The 18,001-nt window shown below is 41.9% G+C and overlaps 1 protein-coding gene across 1 annotated transcript in view; it reads right to left on the bottom strand.

Annotated features, from left to right (window-relative positions):
• GUSB (glucuronidase beta) overlaps positions 1 to 17,399 on the bottom strand; it is a 21,682-nt gene extending 4,283 nt beyond the window's left edge. Inside the window, exons 1-8 of the mRNA XM_018556795.1 lie at positions 17,132 to 17,399; positions 13,841 to 14,029; positions 11,824 to 12,005; positions 11,422 to 11,564; positions 6,945 to 7,132; positions 4,750 to 4,902; positions 3,045 to 3,223; positions 2,286 to 2,432 (exon numbers count right to left, since the gene is read on the bottom strand). Coding sequence (XP_018412297.1) covers positions 2,286 to 2,432; positions 3,045 to 3,223; positions 4,750 to 4,902; positions 6,945 to 7,132; positions 11,422 to 11,564; positions 11,824 to 12,005; positions 13,841 to 14,029; positions 17,132 to 17,335 — 1,385 coding nt within the window. The 5' untranslated portion in view covers positions 17,336 to 17,399. The remainder of the gene's footprint in view (positions 1 to 2,285; positions 2,433 to 3,044; positions 3,224 to 4,749; positions 4,903 to 6,944; positions 7,133 to 11,421; positions 11,565 to 11,823; positions 12,006 to 13,840; positions 14,030 to 17,131) is intronic.
• Positions 17,400 to 18,001: the final 602 nt, after the last annotated feature.

Consider the following 18,001-nt stretch of genomic DNA (forward strand, 5'->3'; position numbering starts at 1 on the left):
TCATGCATTCAGATGTGTGCTTTTTAGGTAGTGCAACACTGGATTAATGCCATTAGACCAGGGGTAGCCAAACTCCGGCCCTCCAGCTGTAGTGAAACTACAAATCCCATGATGCATCTCTCTCCGGGAGTCATGCCTGTGGCTGTGAGAATCTTGCAATGCCTCATGGGATTTGTATTTCCACCACAGCTGGAGGGCCGGAGTTTGGCTACCCCTGCAGTAGACGATAGTGCTGAGGTAAGCAGAAAGGCCTCTTTTTTTTGCCAAGAAAAGACCCATCAATGTAAAAGGTGGCCATACACCTTACAACCAGTGGCGTAACAATCGCCATAGTGACCCAGGCGACCACTATGGGGCCCGGGGCACAGCCAGGACATCCCCCTGATGCCGTGCGGGCCACCTGGGTCGCTATGGCATCTCAGGCTGCTGGCTGTAACTGGCACGTGTGAGGAGGAACATGTCGCTGTTAAATCATCGACAACCTGAGTCAGTGACAGCCAGCAGCTGTGGAGGAGGTAGGCCGGCTAAGGAAGAAGAGGTGGGGTTTGGTGACGGAGGAGGCGGGGCCTGTCAGCGACCGTGGGAGGAGGAGGACAGTGGATCAGGGCTGACAGGTAAGAGGGTTTGACCAGCCCACCTGAGACCCTGCAGAGCTGACCATAGAGATTCTATGGCAGGCTCTGCAGGGTCAGTCTCAGATGGGCTGTTTGGGATCTCAGGTGGGCTCTGCAGGGGCATAACTAGAAATCACAGGGCCCCGTACAAAATGTTGCCATGGGGCCCTGTGATTTCTAGTTACGCCCCCGCTTACAACCATTGTACAACTTTTTTTGGTCCCGACATCGCACCCTTGTTCAAACAGCCTATCATGTACAGACCAATGTAGTTTGCCATTATCGTTCATCAGCACCACTAACTGGCCGATTTTAGTCAACCTAAAGACCAAATTTTCGTTTGCGCATGTGCAGTTTTCAACACGAGATTGTTGTTGTAGGAAAACACCCCTAATCCGTCAATCTTCGTTCGCTTACTGGTTTAGGCACTGATCCCTTTGATTCATCTTCCTACATCATGTCTCAAATGGGACTATAAGGCAACTGAAACAGAGCTATATAATGCCACTGCACAGTTTCCTTCACCTTGCAGAATAATATATTAGTGAAGAACATAGAAAAGGACTAGCTTAAACATGATAGAGTATGCAGTTTTTTGGGAAATGTTGAATATCATATAGATAGTAGCAGTACAGAAATAAACCCTAATTGTCAGACATTTTGGAGGAAGTTTACAGTGGCAACGCATCATTTACTTACAACAGCCATTGCAATGTTGTCTTAATATTTTACATATATTAAGAAATTAGGTAATTGATTCTCTAAACCGTGCAACACACAAAGGACTTAATCCACTTCTTGCCTTAGAAAATAATCTATACTCTACGGGGATGAATAAAGAAGAAAAAGCAACAAAGTAATTAGCTCCCTATAGAACACTTACTCCAAAATGGAAAAAGAATGTACAATACTCCAAAGTATTCATTATCATTTCCATTACAAATCACAGCCTGGTACAAAAAGTGTTAAATAGACCTACACCGTTTTGAAGAAAATGCATTTCGAAATGTTGTGGAATGTGATATATGCAGTGTATCTCCATGAATAAAGCTCAGGTTCACATTCAATGGCATCACATCGTACTGTACTGCTTGCTGTCATGTGAGGACAGAGGTGTCATCCAAGGCAAGAGATCTGGATTGCTTTTTTGGAGGGCTGATTTACAGAAGTCTATACTTAGACATCACTTTGTGATGGTATACAAGAGGACCAGCCTCTGGCAAGAAGAACAGGACATTTTAATGGAAAGCCGTCATAAAGAGGAATATGTAAGCTCCACTGCTGACCTCATGAAAAAGCTAGTTACTCTTAGTCACTGACCTGGAATAGGTTTGCAACAAGTGGAGTCAACCCTTGAACTGCATACTTTTTCCAGCTTATTGACTCAAAAGTACAGATGTCAGTGGAGTAACATGACAGCCAAGCAACTTGCATTTTCAAGACTTCAGCATTGTCATCCCACATATTTATTATCATGACAGGTTACCATTTAGCGTACCTTTATTTAAAAAAAAAAAATAGGACTATTGTGATAAGATAGGTACACTGGTGTGTTTGGGATATTAACATTCTACAACATCTATTTAGGTACTCAGAATGAATGACATATTCACCAACATATACATTTTATACAACGTGTTGAACAATAAAGTAGAAACATTTCCCACTTACTTGAAATAATACCCTGCTTGTTTGAGCTCCGAGGACGGTTCATTGGCAACAGACCACATAACCACGGACGGATGGTTTTTATCCCTGCGCACCAGCTCCTCCATGACAGTTAAATGATGTCCCAGAGACTGATTACCAAAGCTTTCACTGACAAGACATAGGACAGGCACCATGTAATGCTATAAGGTTAATAGACAGCGCATGTAGAGCAAGAAAGGTAAAAAAAAAGGAATGAGTCTAAAATACAAAGTCTCTCTGCTGTCCCAAAACAAACAATCAGTCTGGAAAATGACATTTGGAGAAGAAAATTATCTGACAGATTGAAATTGTGAAAAATAAAAAGTGTCTTCCATTCATGGATACATCAGCATCTCCATATGCACAGGACAGACACCCAGACATCACCAAGAAGGGGCACCAAAATCATCTATTTTATTATGTGCATGGTGTTATTATTACTTGCATTTAAAATCGGTTAGAATATAAGGAATTGTACATGTCTAGTGTACCTGCTTAGTAAAATGAGAAACTCTTCCTGGTAGTTAATCTCAGCATTGGTCAATGCATGGCTGTACTATGGGAATTTTAAATGGCAGATGCAGATTCTGATTACTCCAGCATGCAGAGGGTATTGCTTACAGAGAGAGCATTCAAAATGTTGAACAATGTACTGTATTCAATATTTCGATTGCACATTTACAGATAAAGCTAAAATACCGGGGAATGAAAATGCCAAATGATATCAACAGAATTTCTTACGGGTATCTTATGCCCACTCCTGGACTTTCATCGATGACCACTATGCCATATTTATCACAAAGGTCCATAATTTCTTCTGCATACGGGTAATGACTAGTGCGGAATGAGTTTGCACCAAGCCACTTCAGCAAGTTAAAGTCTTTGAGAACTGTAGGCCAGTCCAGTCCTTTGCCCCTGATCTGTTTAAATAGTCAAAACAGCAAAAAATATAGTAATAGTATATCAAAACAAGTTCATTTGTGAAACATGCCAGACGTGTGTCCAATACCTTACTGTAAAAGTGACACTAAACTCAGGAGTTAGATCTTAAAAATGAATTCAAGTACCTGAACTACTAACAAAAATGTATCTTCTTTGTGTATCACTCAGCTGTAGATCCTCAAATCATCTCTGAATTGGTGCAGAGACTGTCCTTCCTTCTGGAGGGTGGCTACTTTTAATTATCCATGGTCCCTGTGTGTGTTGCAAAGTAGTCACCGCTTCAAACTCACTGCTGTGATGGACTATAATCTCAATACAAATTAGTAAATTAAACATGAGATTGTAGTCCATCAAGGGAGTGAGCTTGGAGCGGTGACTACTTTACAACACACACAGTGATCATGGGGAACAAAAAGTAGCCATCCGCCAGAAGGAAGGACAGTGTCGGCACAAAGTCAGAGAGGATTTGGGGATCTACAGCCGAGTGATACACAAAGAAGATACATTTTTGTTAATAGGTATATTGTCAATATTGTATTTTGACTGAGATGGAAATGACCCAATATCCATTTATGGATACATTTTCCAATAAGATGGTTTGTAGTAAAATTGAAGAACAACTTTATTTTTTCTTAAATTTTCAAAAGATTTTTCAATAGTCATACAGAACAGAAATAACGATACAGAATGCAGAGAAGAAAGAAAGTACAACATGGTCTCTAGGCTCGTATAAGCATATGCAACAAAGTGAAAGTCCCAAGATACGAACACAAACCAAGCATACAAAATGAAAGTTCAGAAAGCGTAAGAAGTTATAACCTTGTATAGTAATTATCCTTAGCTCACCTAGAGAGTCCATCCAACATGGGACATACCAAATACAAGCCGAAGTATAAGAAGAAGAAAGGGGACACTGCTAGGAACCAGATAGTATACAAATCGATAGAAAAGAGGATGGAGAGGAAAGAAGCATAAGACAGCCTAAGTAGAAAAAAGACTGGAGGAAAAAAAAAAAAGGAAGAAAAGGAGGGGGGTCATCGAGGTTAAGGGTGACTGAGAAACTCATGGGGCCGTCTCCAGTCCCAGAATCAAGCCCCGAGTAGGGCTGCAATAATGAGAATCATTGTCAACGATTTTCATTATCGATTAGTTGATTCAGCTCCCAAATGCTTAGCTGCCCCCACAATCCCCGCGCCGCAACAACTGCTAAAGGAAAACTTTCTCCTTTAGGTCCCTCCTCTGCTGATTGATAACAGTCAGTGGGCGGGTGCAATAGCCAGCCTGCTATTGGCCATTTCAAATTGCAATAGACAATAGCAGGCTGGTCCCTGCACACACCCACTGCCTGCTTTGTTAACAGTCCTTGGGTGAAGCTATTCAAGCCATGTGAGAAGCAAGAACCAGTTATTGCACAGATCTTTTTAAACATTTCCCTTAGCATGCACATCAAAACACTAATTGTGCAGCATTTTACCAATCACACGTATTAATGTCTTCCACTTACATCATAATCTTCATGTTTGTTAACTCCATGGAAGTAGAAAGGTTTTCCATTAATGAGGAACTGCGGTCCCGACACCTGAACTGTCCTTATCCCAATGTGTAAGGTGTAGAAATCTTGACTTTGGCCACTATCTGTATCTGCCTTTACTGTAACCTGAAAATGACCAAAATGTGTACAAGTTCACCAACTGAATGACTTGCTATATAGAGAAAAGAGTGACATCCTCCCTGGTCCGCTCTAAATTACACATATCTGTCCAGACACAAAAAAGGAGACTGCATTAGTGCATAGACATACCAATTCCAAAATGTTTATGCGGATGCACCAAGTACATCTGCCAATCCCACCTCTTCCCACAGTGAGATAAAAATCAGCTACTTCTTCTTCCATATACTTTCCAACTTGCATCACTAGAGTTGGATGAATTAGCTGGAATCAGAACCATTTTTAACATAGGCAAATGTCCAGACGACAGCATTGGAAGAGGTGTGAGAAATGCCAAAGCAAGCTTATTTCTCAAAGTGGGAAGGGGTCAAGCTAGCATAGTTGATGGCAGACCTAAAGGTGATTGTACAATTGGATTGTATAGCGAATGGTCAGCTCAAGGTGACCCCAGACATCTAGCCAATCAGCTAATATCATGCGTTCCATTTGACAATAAGTAAATAAAAGTAATTCACCGGCACACACTTGAAGGGTTTTTAAAGTATTGATATGTTTATTCAATACCCAATGTCACATACTGTCATAGGGTGCTTAGCTTGGGCACCGTATGACAGTATGTGACATTGGGTATTGAATAAACATATCAATACTTTAAAAACCCTTCAAGTGTGTGCCGGTGAATTACTTTTATTTACTATTAGTGTTTTGCACGGCGCCATCCGTGTGGTCACCTGGGCACCACATATACCTTGTGGTTTTGGGACCGTGGCAGTGCGAATGGGATTTGGACTTTCCATTTGACAATTAGACATTTCAAACTTATTTAAACAGACTCCCGGCGGCAAAAGTCGCCGGGAGTCTGTTTAAACAGCCCCGATGCTGGCGACGTACACTGTACGTAGTCAGTCACGAAGGGGTTAATCCACCATTCTTGAATTTGCTCTCTGTACTCAACTAAAAGCACACCCTACAATTTGACTGTACAATCCTTTAAAATGTACCAACAACTATGCAAGGGCCAATCTAAACAATCCATTTAACATAAAGCTGGACTAAAGCTAAACCTTTTGGAAATAATAGCCTTGTAATAACAAAAATAAGAAAAGACAGCTTTTGCTTCAATGCTCACTTTCAAAACAGAGCTGTCCTTGGCAGTCCTTTTCACAACTAGATGTAACACGGTCTTCCAGGCTGAATGATGGCCAACATTATGCCACTTGCTTTGGGGCCAGGCTGTCATGGCATCATCATGCAGTGAGGGTTTAGAGTATTACTGCATGAAACGGTGCTTACACATCATTATGTCAACCGTTCAGTGCAGAAGAGGGTATCGACCCTAATCGCTTTTACTGCTTGTTATGAATATGTAAATATTTCAATGTCCAAAGTCTGGGCACAAGTGCACTGGATTTCAATCAGGTATGCCCTCACACTGCATGACTGTTGGTAAATCTAAAGGAGAATATACAATCCGATTGTAACAAGTGCAAGCATCTTGAAGAGACTACTTCTCTGGACAAGCAAATAGGTTATATATGTGACGACATGGTGATCAGTTTATGAGTTAAATGTGTATTGGTGTTGAGTTATGTTTAATTATGTTATACTGTAACCTGGTTATGAAAAGACTGTCAACACCATCTCTCGTTATCTCCCTTTGCACTCTGAAGGAGCTCAGGACAATGACATTCTGGCCAGGCTCCTGCTATGGCTGTCTGGAGCTCTTTAGCAGGTGGACCCCTGTGATGTTGTTCAGACAGAATGTCTAGGGAGGGGAAGGCGAATGTGATAGGTATATAATCTGATCTGATCACTTTCTGTATAAAAGGTTGCACAGTTTCTTAATAAATCAGAGTTTGTTTCACCCTACACTTGGGTATCGACCAGTGACTGGGGAAACTGGGAGCTAAAGATCAGCGGATTCCAATATCTCCTGAGCATGGAAGAATACAGCGGCAGACATACTCATCCTATGTCCGTCACAATATACCACACACTCTTAGAATGCCACCAGTAATGTTTTAGCTTACCTCAAGAGAATATAAATATCCAGGGTTTTCAGCCATCAGATAAGGCCACCAAAGATTTGCATTGGGTACTTTTAGTTGTCCTACAGAACCTAGCCCTGTGGCTACTTCTTGCCCATCTTGGTTACGCAGTGCAACAGCCACCGAATAGTATTCCGATCCAGTGACTAAGACTTCATAGTTAACCAATCCTAGATAGAAACAAAAAAGTGCTTCACTAGCTGTTTAACCATTACATCAAACTACCATTTCAGTCTGAACATAACCACACACACACACTAAAGAGGCTACTGCTGCTGGCGTCTTTTCTCATGAAAATGCTAGCTGCCCGCCGTTATGCTGATCCAAAGACTTCACATTCTGGGTCACTAATCTGAAATAGGTATGCCTATTACAAATTCAGACTTTACTCTGGTGACGCTTTTTGTAGGAGGTCAGACTTTTTATCCTCCATATTCCACCTAATACAGGTTTCCTTAAATTCCAAAAAGGTAGCCGGTAACAGTTGACCGAGTAATATTCCTACATCAGCCATTTGCAGCATCCATAATATGTATTTTGAAATGTATGTAAACCTAAAATCTATTTTTCAGAAACAAAAAAAAAGCACTGTATACAGTTTTAAGCAAAGTTTTTTTTTGTATATCTACCTGCCTGGAATTTGGACATGTTAAAGTTTGGGGTGTAAACCCAAAATCTATTTTTCAGTTTGCTTGACATCCTGCCTCACGGTGTACAGTTTACTTAAGAGAGCTATTGGGGTAACTTTTTTTTATCCCATAGTTCTCTTTAGGGTCATGGGAGGACATATACTAACCTCCTCCCATGACCCAAAGCTCCGTATATAGTGGGCTATATAGTATATGCGGAGAGTGCCAGGACGGATGCCGACAATACTGTTAGATAGCGGACAGCTATCTAGAGGCAGAGCCAGCTGTGTCCACCACCTCCCCCGTCCATTTCTCCAGTAAGCGCTGGAGGATCAGAGAGGGGGAATCCCTGCGGGGAGTGGTGACTAACAGTCACCGCTCTCTGCAAGGAGATGATCGGAAAGTGAGCAAGCAATGGTATGCGTTTGCTCACTTCCCGGTCTATAGAGCCGACGTGTGACAGTTTCAATGTCAGACGTCGGCTCTAACTGAGGATGAGTGTAAAGCACTCACCTCATAGTTCACCTCATGGTTCTCCTTTAAGCAAATTGTTTTTTGTTAATCTTTGCAAAGTTTCTTCCCTGATGATCCTGCCAGTAACAACACTTCCTTTTGAAAGCCGACAATGGTAAGCCACTGTAACTCAATTCTGCAGCAATGCTGTCAGCTCCATGTGCAAGCCCCTTGAGTTGGCAGTTTAGCTGCCCATCTAATAGACCTGAGAGCCAGCCCAACTGAAGGAACGCACACAGACGACAATGCGTTTTTTTATTTATGGTATTTCCCATTCACTTGCAGGGATCTTAAATTTATCCTGGTGCCAGGTCATGTTAAGATTGTATACAGAGCAGTGCCTGTCTGGCTTAGGGTACAACCTACAACCCAATTCCAAAAAAGTTGGGATGCTTTGTAAAATATACATAAAAACAGAATGCAATGATTTGAAAATCTCATAAACGCATATTTTATTCACAATAGAAAATAGAAAACACATCAAATGTTTAAACTGAGACCAATTGAAGAAGAAAATAAGGTAATTTTGAAATTAATGGCACCAACATGTCTCAAAAAAAGTTAGGACAGGGCAACAAAAAGCTGGCAAAGTAAGTAGTACTTACAAGGAAGAGCTGGAAGAACATTTTGCAACTTACTAGGTTAATTGGTAACAAGTCAATAACATGATTGGGTATAAAAGAGCATCTTAAAGAGTCAGAGTGTCTCAGAAGTAAAGATGGACAGAGGTTAATTGTGTCTCAGAAGTAAAGATGGACAGAGGTTCACCATGTCTCAGAAGTAAAGATGGACAGAGGTTCAACGTGTCTCAGAAGTAAAGATGGGCAGAGGTTCACCATGTCTCAGAAGTAAAGATGGACAGAGGTTCATCGTGTCTCAGAAGTAAAGATGGACAGAGGTTCACCATGTCTCAGAAGTAAAGATGGACAGAGTAAAAGTTAGGACAGGGCAACAAAAAGCTGGCAAAGTAAGTAGTACTTACAAGGAAGAGCTGGAAGAACATTTTGCAACTTACTAGGTTAATTGGTAACAAGTCAATAACATGATTGGGTATAAAAGAGCATCTTAAAGAGTCAGAGTGTCTCAGAAGTAAAGATGGACAGAGGTTAATTGTGTCTCAGAAGTAAAGATGGACAGAGGTTCACCATGTCTCAGAAGTAAAGATGGACAGAGGTTCAACGTGTCTCAGAAGTAAAGATGGACAGAGGTTCAACGTGTCTCAGAAGTAAAGATGGGCAGAGGTTCACCATGTCTCAGAAGTAAAGATGGACAGAGGTTCATCGTGTCTCAGAAGTAAAGATGGACAGAGGTTCACCATGTCTCAGAAGTAAAGATGGACAGAGTTTCATCGTGTCTCAGAAGTAAAGATACAAAGAAGAAGCCATATCTGAACATGACCCAGAAACGCCACCATCTTCTTTTCTGGACCAAAGCTCATTTAAAATGGTCTGTCACAAAGTGGAAACACTGTTCTGTGGTCAGACAAATCAAAATTTGACATTTTTGGCAACCATGGGCGACTCATTCTCTGGACTAAAGAGGAGTCTTGCGGCTTGTTACCAGCGCTCAGTTCAAAAGCCTGCATCCCTGATGGTATGGGGGTGCATTAATGCACATGGAATGGGCCGCTTGCACATCTGGAAAGGCACCATCAATGCTGAAAGACACATCCAGGTGTTAGAGCAGCATATGCTCTCATCCAGATGAAGTCCTTTTCAGGGAAGGCCTCAGCAGGACAATGCTAAACTATGTAAAAGTGCTGCGTAAATTGTCGGTGCTATATAAACTGAGTGGCCAGATTATTATGACCACCCCATCAGTACTTCTTTGGGCCACGAGATGACTGCTCGAGATGACTTAGTTGGGCCGCCTCGTGACTCCAGGAGATGTTGAAAGTTGATGCGAGGAATCTGACACTGCACTGTTGCCCATGTCTCAGAAGTAAAGATGGACAGATTTTCAGCTGGCAGTCTAGTCTTTAAACACTTTAACAACAGCTGCTCTTGAACATTTAACGCATTCTGCCATTTTGCTGATACTCGCTCCATGGCTTGAGCTCCAACAATCATCCCACGTTCAAAGGCTGTTAAATCGCGTTGTTTACCCATATCTTTAGAAAAAAAATCACTTCTACTTTCGTGGTAAACAACCTGCTTCCCTATTTATAATGGTCTGGCCCTCTAGCAACTTCAGCTCCAAATTATAGCTAGTTATAGCTAATTTGCCTACAAACGTCAGGTGGTCATAATAATCTGGCCACTCAGTGTAAATACTAGTAATAAATAAAATAATAAACTGCATACTGCATCTATGACAATAGCATGGCTTTCTAGCAGAAGAGTCCGGCTGCTTACCTGGCCTGCCTGCAGTCCAGACCTTTCACCAACTGAAAATATCTGGTGCATCTTGAAATGAAAAATATGACAAAGTAGACCCAGGACTGTTGAGCAGTTACAATCCTATATCAGACAAGAATTGGACAACATTCCTCTCCCAAAACTCCAGCAACTGGTCTCCTCAGTTCCCAAACGTTTACAGAGTGTTGTTAAAAGAAGAAGAGGGGATGCTACACCATGGTAAACATGGTCCTGTCCCAACTTTTTTGAGACGTGTTGCTGCCAATTTCAAAATAACCTTATTTTTTTTCTTAATATGGTACATTTTCTCAGTTTAAACATTGGATATATATTTCTATTCTAAATAAAATCTGGGTTTAGGAGATCTGTAAATAATTGCATTCTGTTTTTATGTAGATTTTACAAAGCGTCCCAACCTTTTGGAATTAGGGTTGTAGTTTGGCAGTCTGCTGGCAGGCAGGTAAGAAGTATTTATTGCAGAAGTATTGTTGCATAGTATCAGTTGGTGAGGGTGCTCTCCGCACACCTTACAGCAGTCCCGGCCAGTAAGAACGATGGTGCTCGTAGTAACTGCCACAGATGGCACCGTGCAAAATACAAAGTAGAAAGACAGGTCACCAGCACCTTTGCTGATTATTGTGACACAATCGTCCATTAAAAAGGACTAATCTATTTAAATTATCTCGAGTGCTGGTGACCTGTCTTTCTACTTTGTTGCATAGTATGCCTCTTCTGAAATAAAATGCCTAAAAAATACTTCCTGCTAGCACTTTTTTTTTCCAAGTTTACTGCACAAAAAACAATTTACTTTAGAAAACTGTATACAGTGAGGCATGATGCCAAGCATAGTGGAACATAGGTACATTTTAAGTTCACATACTCTCTAACACATCTGAACTCCGGGCAAAAGGGCACACACAGCACGTGACATTACAGATACCCTAACCAACTTCCACTTACCCATATCAGCAATTATGTCCGTGGCTACAGTGATGTCATCAATATACACAGGCGGAGTAGTATACAGGACCACGGGACGATGAATGCCAGCATAGTTGAAAAAATCAAAGTCGGTATTTTGAACAAAATATCCTTTGGGATACCTATGTCAAAAAAAGTAATCCTGTTTTTCAACCATCCATAGCATATGCATTCTACCAAATATAGTCTATATAGAGTCAGGATTTGCTCTAGTAGATTAATATACAATTAACCAACAACTTATCATGAATAGCCATACCTGTTTGAGCTTGTTTAATTGCCCAACAACTTTACCAACCAAAATACTACTCTATAATAAAGAGAATACAATTGAAGAAACGTTGTCCATGGAATGATATACTTTAAGCTCTATAGAATTACCTTGTAGTGTCATCCATGAACTGGATAGATCCAGGAGGTAAGGTAGTCAGTGTCAGGGTGTTATTAACAGCAATAGTAATGCGGCAGGGAATTCCCTTACTAGCCTTCAAAAGACTAGTAATGTTGGCTTCATAGGGTAGGTGCCCTCCTTCATGATGTGTTACCTGAACTCCATTTACCCACTGTAATCAATCACATTAACATCAATCAGGAAATAAAAAAAAAATAAAAAAAAGAAGAAGGTTTGCTAGCTCTGTACATCAAAGCAGTTACACAATAGCATACAGGCCATATGACTATAGGACTGAAACATATCAAACAAGGAAGATGTAGACCACTAAAATTCATTTATTTTAAGAGACATCTACTTTAGTTAAAAAGGTAAAAATACTGATATATTGTATATAATTGCTACTCAAGCCATTTTCGAATATAATAAATAAAAATACCTAAACATTTCAATCTGCAACCAGCTAGCATTTTTTAAACCTAAGAAAAAACGTCAATATGCCTTTTGAATAAGTGTGGCAGTTGTACTGTATATTGTACTGTCCTTAGGTTCATACTCTAAGCCTTTTATATGTGGTTATATACTGGTTTAACGCTGCCACTCCATATTGGCACACAGGCTGATCGAAGCTTTTAAACTGATGTATCCTTGAACTACCCATTCATGCTTCCAATCGATCTACCATTGTGAATACCTTTGCACTCTATTTTGCTATTTTTCAACAATAAAGAACCATCTGCACTAGCGTGGGCGCTCTTCTCTTTCTTTTTGTCTTCCATATACTGGTTTTAGGTTTACAGGAGTGTTGAGGATGTGAATAATATATACTGTATTGCATACTCGCTCTATTCAAAAGGAGGAAGTTACTGCAATTACCTATCTCAGTATTTATATAGCAGAAGTAGGCAGAGCTCAGATTGCCCCAGATTGCTTATCCTACTTATGCCAGACTACTGCCATGTACAGGATTACAGGAGGCTAATATAAAGACAAAACCTGGTACTTATGCTAGTTCTATGTAAAAATAAATGCAATAAATGTTAATACTTTTGTATAAGAATCTGCAATGAAGTATGCAAATCATGGCAACAAATAAATGTACTTGGACCATTATTTTTTTCTCATTTAAAAGGGGAGTTTCGTCATAAAAATTGTCACTGTACAAATAGTATCAAGAAAGCATTGTTCCTATTGTCAGTGGTAAATGGTGTGAAATTGTTCTACAAACTATTAAATACATTAGTATTGGCCACACAATACTGTTCTTTTGAGTGATATGACCTATGTGACCTAGGGATAGGGATGTACCAATATACTCGTACTCGCCCAAATGCTCCTGATACTTATTCCGATACCGGAAGTTCCAGTATCAGGAAGCCGGCTCCATGCTTGGTGACAAGGGAGCATGAACCTGGCTTCCTGGCACACAGGAAGCTGGCCAATCAAGAAAGCTCTCTAGCAAGTCATTACCTGCCCCCACAGCTTCCTAATTGGCCAGAAAGCCGGCTCCATGCTTCCTCATCACCTGGGGACGAGGGAGCATGAAGCCAGCTACCCAGCCAATCAGGAAGCCCACACTGCCCGGCTTTCTGATTTTTGGGGGAAACTGGGTAATTAGGAAGCTGGGCAGCAAGTCATTACCTGCCCCCCGGTTTCCTGATTGGCCAGCAAGCCAGATCCAGGTGACGAGGTAGGATGGAGCTGGCTTCCCGGCTAATCGGGAAGCCGTGAGGCGAGTCATTACACGCCGCCCGGCTTCCTTAATGGGATTTCCAGTATCGGTAGTCAGTATCGGCGAGTACCAGAAAAAAAAAATATCGGTATTCATACTCGATACCAAAAAGGGTGAAAAGAAGAACTAGAAGAAATAAAAATATCAACAGGTACTAAAACATGTAAATGCGAGTCATTCAACAAAATCACATGAGCTTTGCCCATTATGCCTGTCCTTACACTATTTTGCACATTAAATGAATACCACCAGATATTTAAGCTTCTCATACTCACAACAATGGAGTAATAGTGGGCACTGCCAACACGGAGAACAATTCTTGAAGAGTCTTGGTCTTCCGACCACCTGCTAGGCAGCCAAACTTCCTTCTCATACCAAACCCATCCAATGAAATCTCTTAAAGTGATGTTCTGAGTTATATCATTATAACTGGCAGGTACTGGCATGTCTATAACAGGACCTGTCTGCAAGAAGATTATAAAGGATACGGTTATAACAGACAAACCTGTCAATGTACTGAGACAACTCTCATCTCAACTGTCAATAAAGCAAGATAATATTACAAATGTTCCATGTTTTATAAGGAACACCAACATAGATTTTTAATAGCCTATCTGTTCAAATAAAAAAAACACTTTTGTCTTGTTATGTGAAACTAGAAGAACTGCGAATACACAATCTCCTACATGGAACGTCCATAATGCTGTGTTGTCTATGTGTCAATATCATGGGGTCTTGAGTACACAGTGCTTAGAGTACTCATCTGCACAGTTCAGATCTTCTGGTCCCAAGTCTTGTTCTACACTGCTTCCAGGGTCTGCAACCAGTTTCAGGATGCCTCCCATACAACGTTAATGATATTAATTGTACTGTTATTTGTATTTAAATGCAGCAGTAGTTAAAAGGAGAACTATGAGGTGAGTGCTTTTCACTCACCTCATAGTTCTAGCCGACCTGTGACAATGAGACTGTCACAGGTCGGCTCAGTAGATCGGGAGGTGAGCGAACACATATCGGCGTTCGCTCAACTCTCGATCCTGTCACGGCTCTCTGCCGTGACAGGGGAGGGACTGGATTCCCCGCTCCGATCCTCCAGCGCTGACTGGTGGATCGGACGGGGGAGGGGGCGGGTATAGCTGGCTCTGCCTCTAGATAGGCAGAGCCAGCTGTCACTCACGCAGCTGGGCAGATCCAGACATAATTGTCGGGATCCGCTTCAGCTGCGGCGTCTCAGTATACAGCACGCGGTATACTGAGCTTAGGGTGACGGGAGGACGCTAGTTTGTGTCCTCCCGTTATCCTAAGGAGAACTATGGGGAAAAGCACTAACCCCATAGTTCTCCTTTAAACCTGATGCCACAATGTAGCTACCTGTAGCAAAGTCCTTACTTTCTCCAAAGCCATGAACAATCTACACTAGTGCACCACCTGGTGACAAAAAAACCCCCCAAAAAACCCAACCTATAATACCGGTCATTTTTCCAAATACACAGCACCTAAGCAGTCAAAAATGAAAACTCCATGCTTGTTATCTTTTCCTTCTTTACTACCCAGTGGGTATACATCTTGCTCTGCTTGACAATAAAATCTTAAGCTGGCCACACATTTGGCGGTTTTGGTAGCTTTCAACTGAAAAAAGAACAGTTGGGCCTAAATGGACCATAACCAATTCCCACCCATTGTTTCAGCATGTGTGCTGGTTTTGAATGACCACAAAACTGAAAATTTGGTGGAAACTAATCAAAAGCACCAAATTGCCAATCACGCAGTTGTCTAAAACGTGTTCTTGTTTTCCCCCAAAAAAACCAGGGCTGGACAAATCCCAGGAGCCGGGTAGCCAATGCTCCTTCAAAATTAAAAGCTGGTGCCCAACTTTTGAGGGGTTTTTTGAGGGATATGCTGGCTTCCGACATATCCTGCTGGCTCCTGGATTCCATACTAATTTGCCCACCAATGCTTTAAGACAAGGGTAGGCAACCTTGACACTCCAGCTGTTGTGGAACTACAAGTCCCATAAGCCACTCCAAGACTGACAGCCACAAGCCTGACTCCCAGAGACATGATGGGATTTGACGTTTCCCCACAGCTGAAGCGTCGAGGTTTGTGCTTTTATGCACTAGTTTCCATTTGGGTCTCTAGAACCATGTTTATAGAAAACTAAAATAGAGATCGGTTGATACTTTTTCAATTTATTCCATACAGCTGTTTCAGGTTTGGGAACCCTGATCAGTACAAGATATGGAAAGCACTTTTCTATGGAGTAGATTCTTTAGGGAGAGTGAAGTGTGGTCAGCCTAACATGGAGAATGCAGTATCATTCAGCAGATCCTGACAGTGCTTCCTTTAAACATAGCTAGGTCAATGTGCATCTGGCTGACATGTCCATTACAGGACAAAATACACACGTGATGAAAGGGCTGCTTTATGGATGCATTAGATGTCTCTATTGCATGCTGTGATTGGAGGACAAAGACTTCACATCCTCTTGTCACCTACCAGGATGAGGAATGACTATTTTTCTGGGTTTATTCACAATAAATAACTGTCCTAGGATAGCAAGGACAGGAGAAAGTGATAGAGCAGTGCTGGGTATCTGTTTTGTAAGTGTGCAAAGGTGATTGGGCACCTTGCCAGCTGTCACAATCAAAAGGATTTGAGAATGTTCACCCAATAACTTGTGTGAAGCTTCACTTCAATTATCCAATCGTAAAAAGAATATCGCTGTTTTCTTATTTCCTGTGCACGTGATTGGCTTTGTCTGCATATTAACCATCCAGCTGCCACCGTTGTGTGTCATGCAAATGTCAAATTCCTGGCTGTTACATTCCCTCAGGCCTGGCTCGCCTGTCCCCTCATAGGTGCCTGGGATGTCCATGGCAGGTGTCAGAAGGGAGGGCTGAGGGAGCCAAGTGAACATCTGTAAGCTGATCTCCCCTTGCAACTGTGAACACAGAGGCAACAAGCTTTACATCACTTCTGGGTGTAAATCTGCTATTGCTCTGGCCTCTGTGGCAAGCTCTGGACTCAAGCATATGCTGGAGTGATAGCAATAATTCTAAGGCCATCACTCCCTGTTAGCTCTAACATAATGACCTGTAATGGCTTTTAAAGTGTCCCCTATGAGCAATGCTTCAAGCCAAAAATGTGCATTTTACCATGAGTGCAAAAGGAAAAACAAAGCACAAATTGGCCTGGCAATCAAGGGGTTAACATGAATAATTGTGTGAAAATTCTCTTCGCTTTGCTCCAGCAGTCCGAGGCCCTGTGATCTAATCACATACTAAACAGTGTAGTGGACATAAGGTCACTCAGGGCATCCCATCCCTGAAGCGGAAGGTGAGAGAGACTGCAGGGACTGGTGTAGCAGACAGCCGGGTGGGAGGTTTGGGTGAGTATATCTTTGTTATTTTGCACCCTACAGCAAAATGAGCACTTACCACTGTCAGTGGGGAGGGGGGGGGGTTAGGTTTTCTTCTGCCCTGAGTTAATTAGACAGGTCCATATATTACATACATTGGTAAAGCTAAAGTTGTATGGTGATCCCAAGACTGCTCGTCATGTCTTACCGTCCTTAGGGGGCTCTTGTACCATTGCTTGTTAAAGCCTTCATTCCTGCCAGGAGAGGTGTCTGCCCGGAAACTCCATATGCCATTCAGTTCTTTTAGTTCCCTGGTGGGGGTCTCCCTGGGAAATAACATGCCCCCGTTTAAAGCTTGTGTCAGGCCGCTGCTGACAAGCAGTACAGTCACGTAGCTCCATATTGCACACATCGGACAGGAGTACAGCTCTGCTCCCCCTTCTTCTTCCTCTTTTACACTGACAGCCTTCCTCTACCCGAGCATGGAGCTCAGAGTCACATGACCCGACCTGTCACATGACACTGGTGGGACGCGGCCACTGCTGTTTGTAGGATGTCACGTGATTGTGTTGTGTGCGCGGAATCGCGGATTCTATATAAGTGCGCTGCTCTCCTATACAATAGTAATCGGTGACTGTTCTTTATTACATCAGAATAAAAGGATCACTATACTTGTCAATAATTATCCTTAGTCCCCATTCTCACTTGCCAAGCCTGACATTGCGTGTTGATCAGCCCATTAATTTCAATAGCTTGCCATACATGCGACAAATTCTGCAAATAAACTCCTGCACGTATTATTTAACCTTCTCGGGGTTTTTAACCCTATATTAGCGCTTTCGTCGTATGTCTTTTTTCATGCAAAAGAAAAAAAACTATGAGGAGAATTTATCAAAACTGGAGCAGACAGAACCTGGAGCAATTGCCCAGGGCAACCAATCCACTTCTCACCAGATTGTTTAGTTAAGATTTGAAAATGAAAGAGAGAAGCTTATTGGTTGCTGTGGACAGCTGCTCCAGAGTTTGCTCCAGTTTTGATATATTCCTCCCCCCCCCCTCCCCCCCCATGCATCTTGTT

Source organism: Nanorana parkeri, unplaced genomic scaffold, assembly GCF_000935625.1.
Source record: "Nanorana parkeri isolate BGI_ZX_2015 unplaced genomic scaffold, ASM93562v1 scaffold253, whole genome shotgun sequence".
Taxonomy (NCBI): domain Eukaryota; kingdom Metazoa; phylum Chordata; class Amphibia; order Anura; family Dicroglossidae; genus Nanorana; species Nanorana parkeri.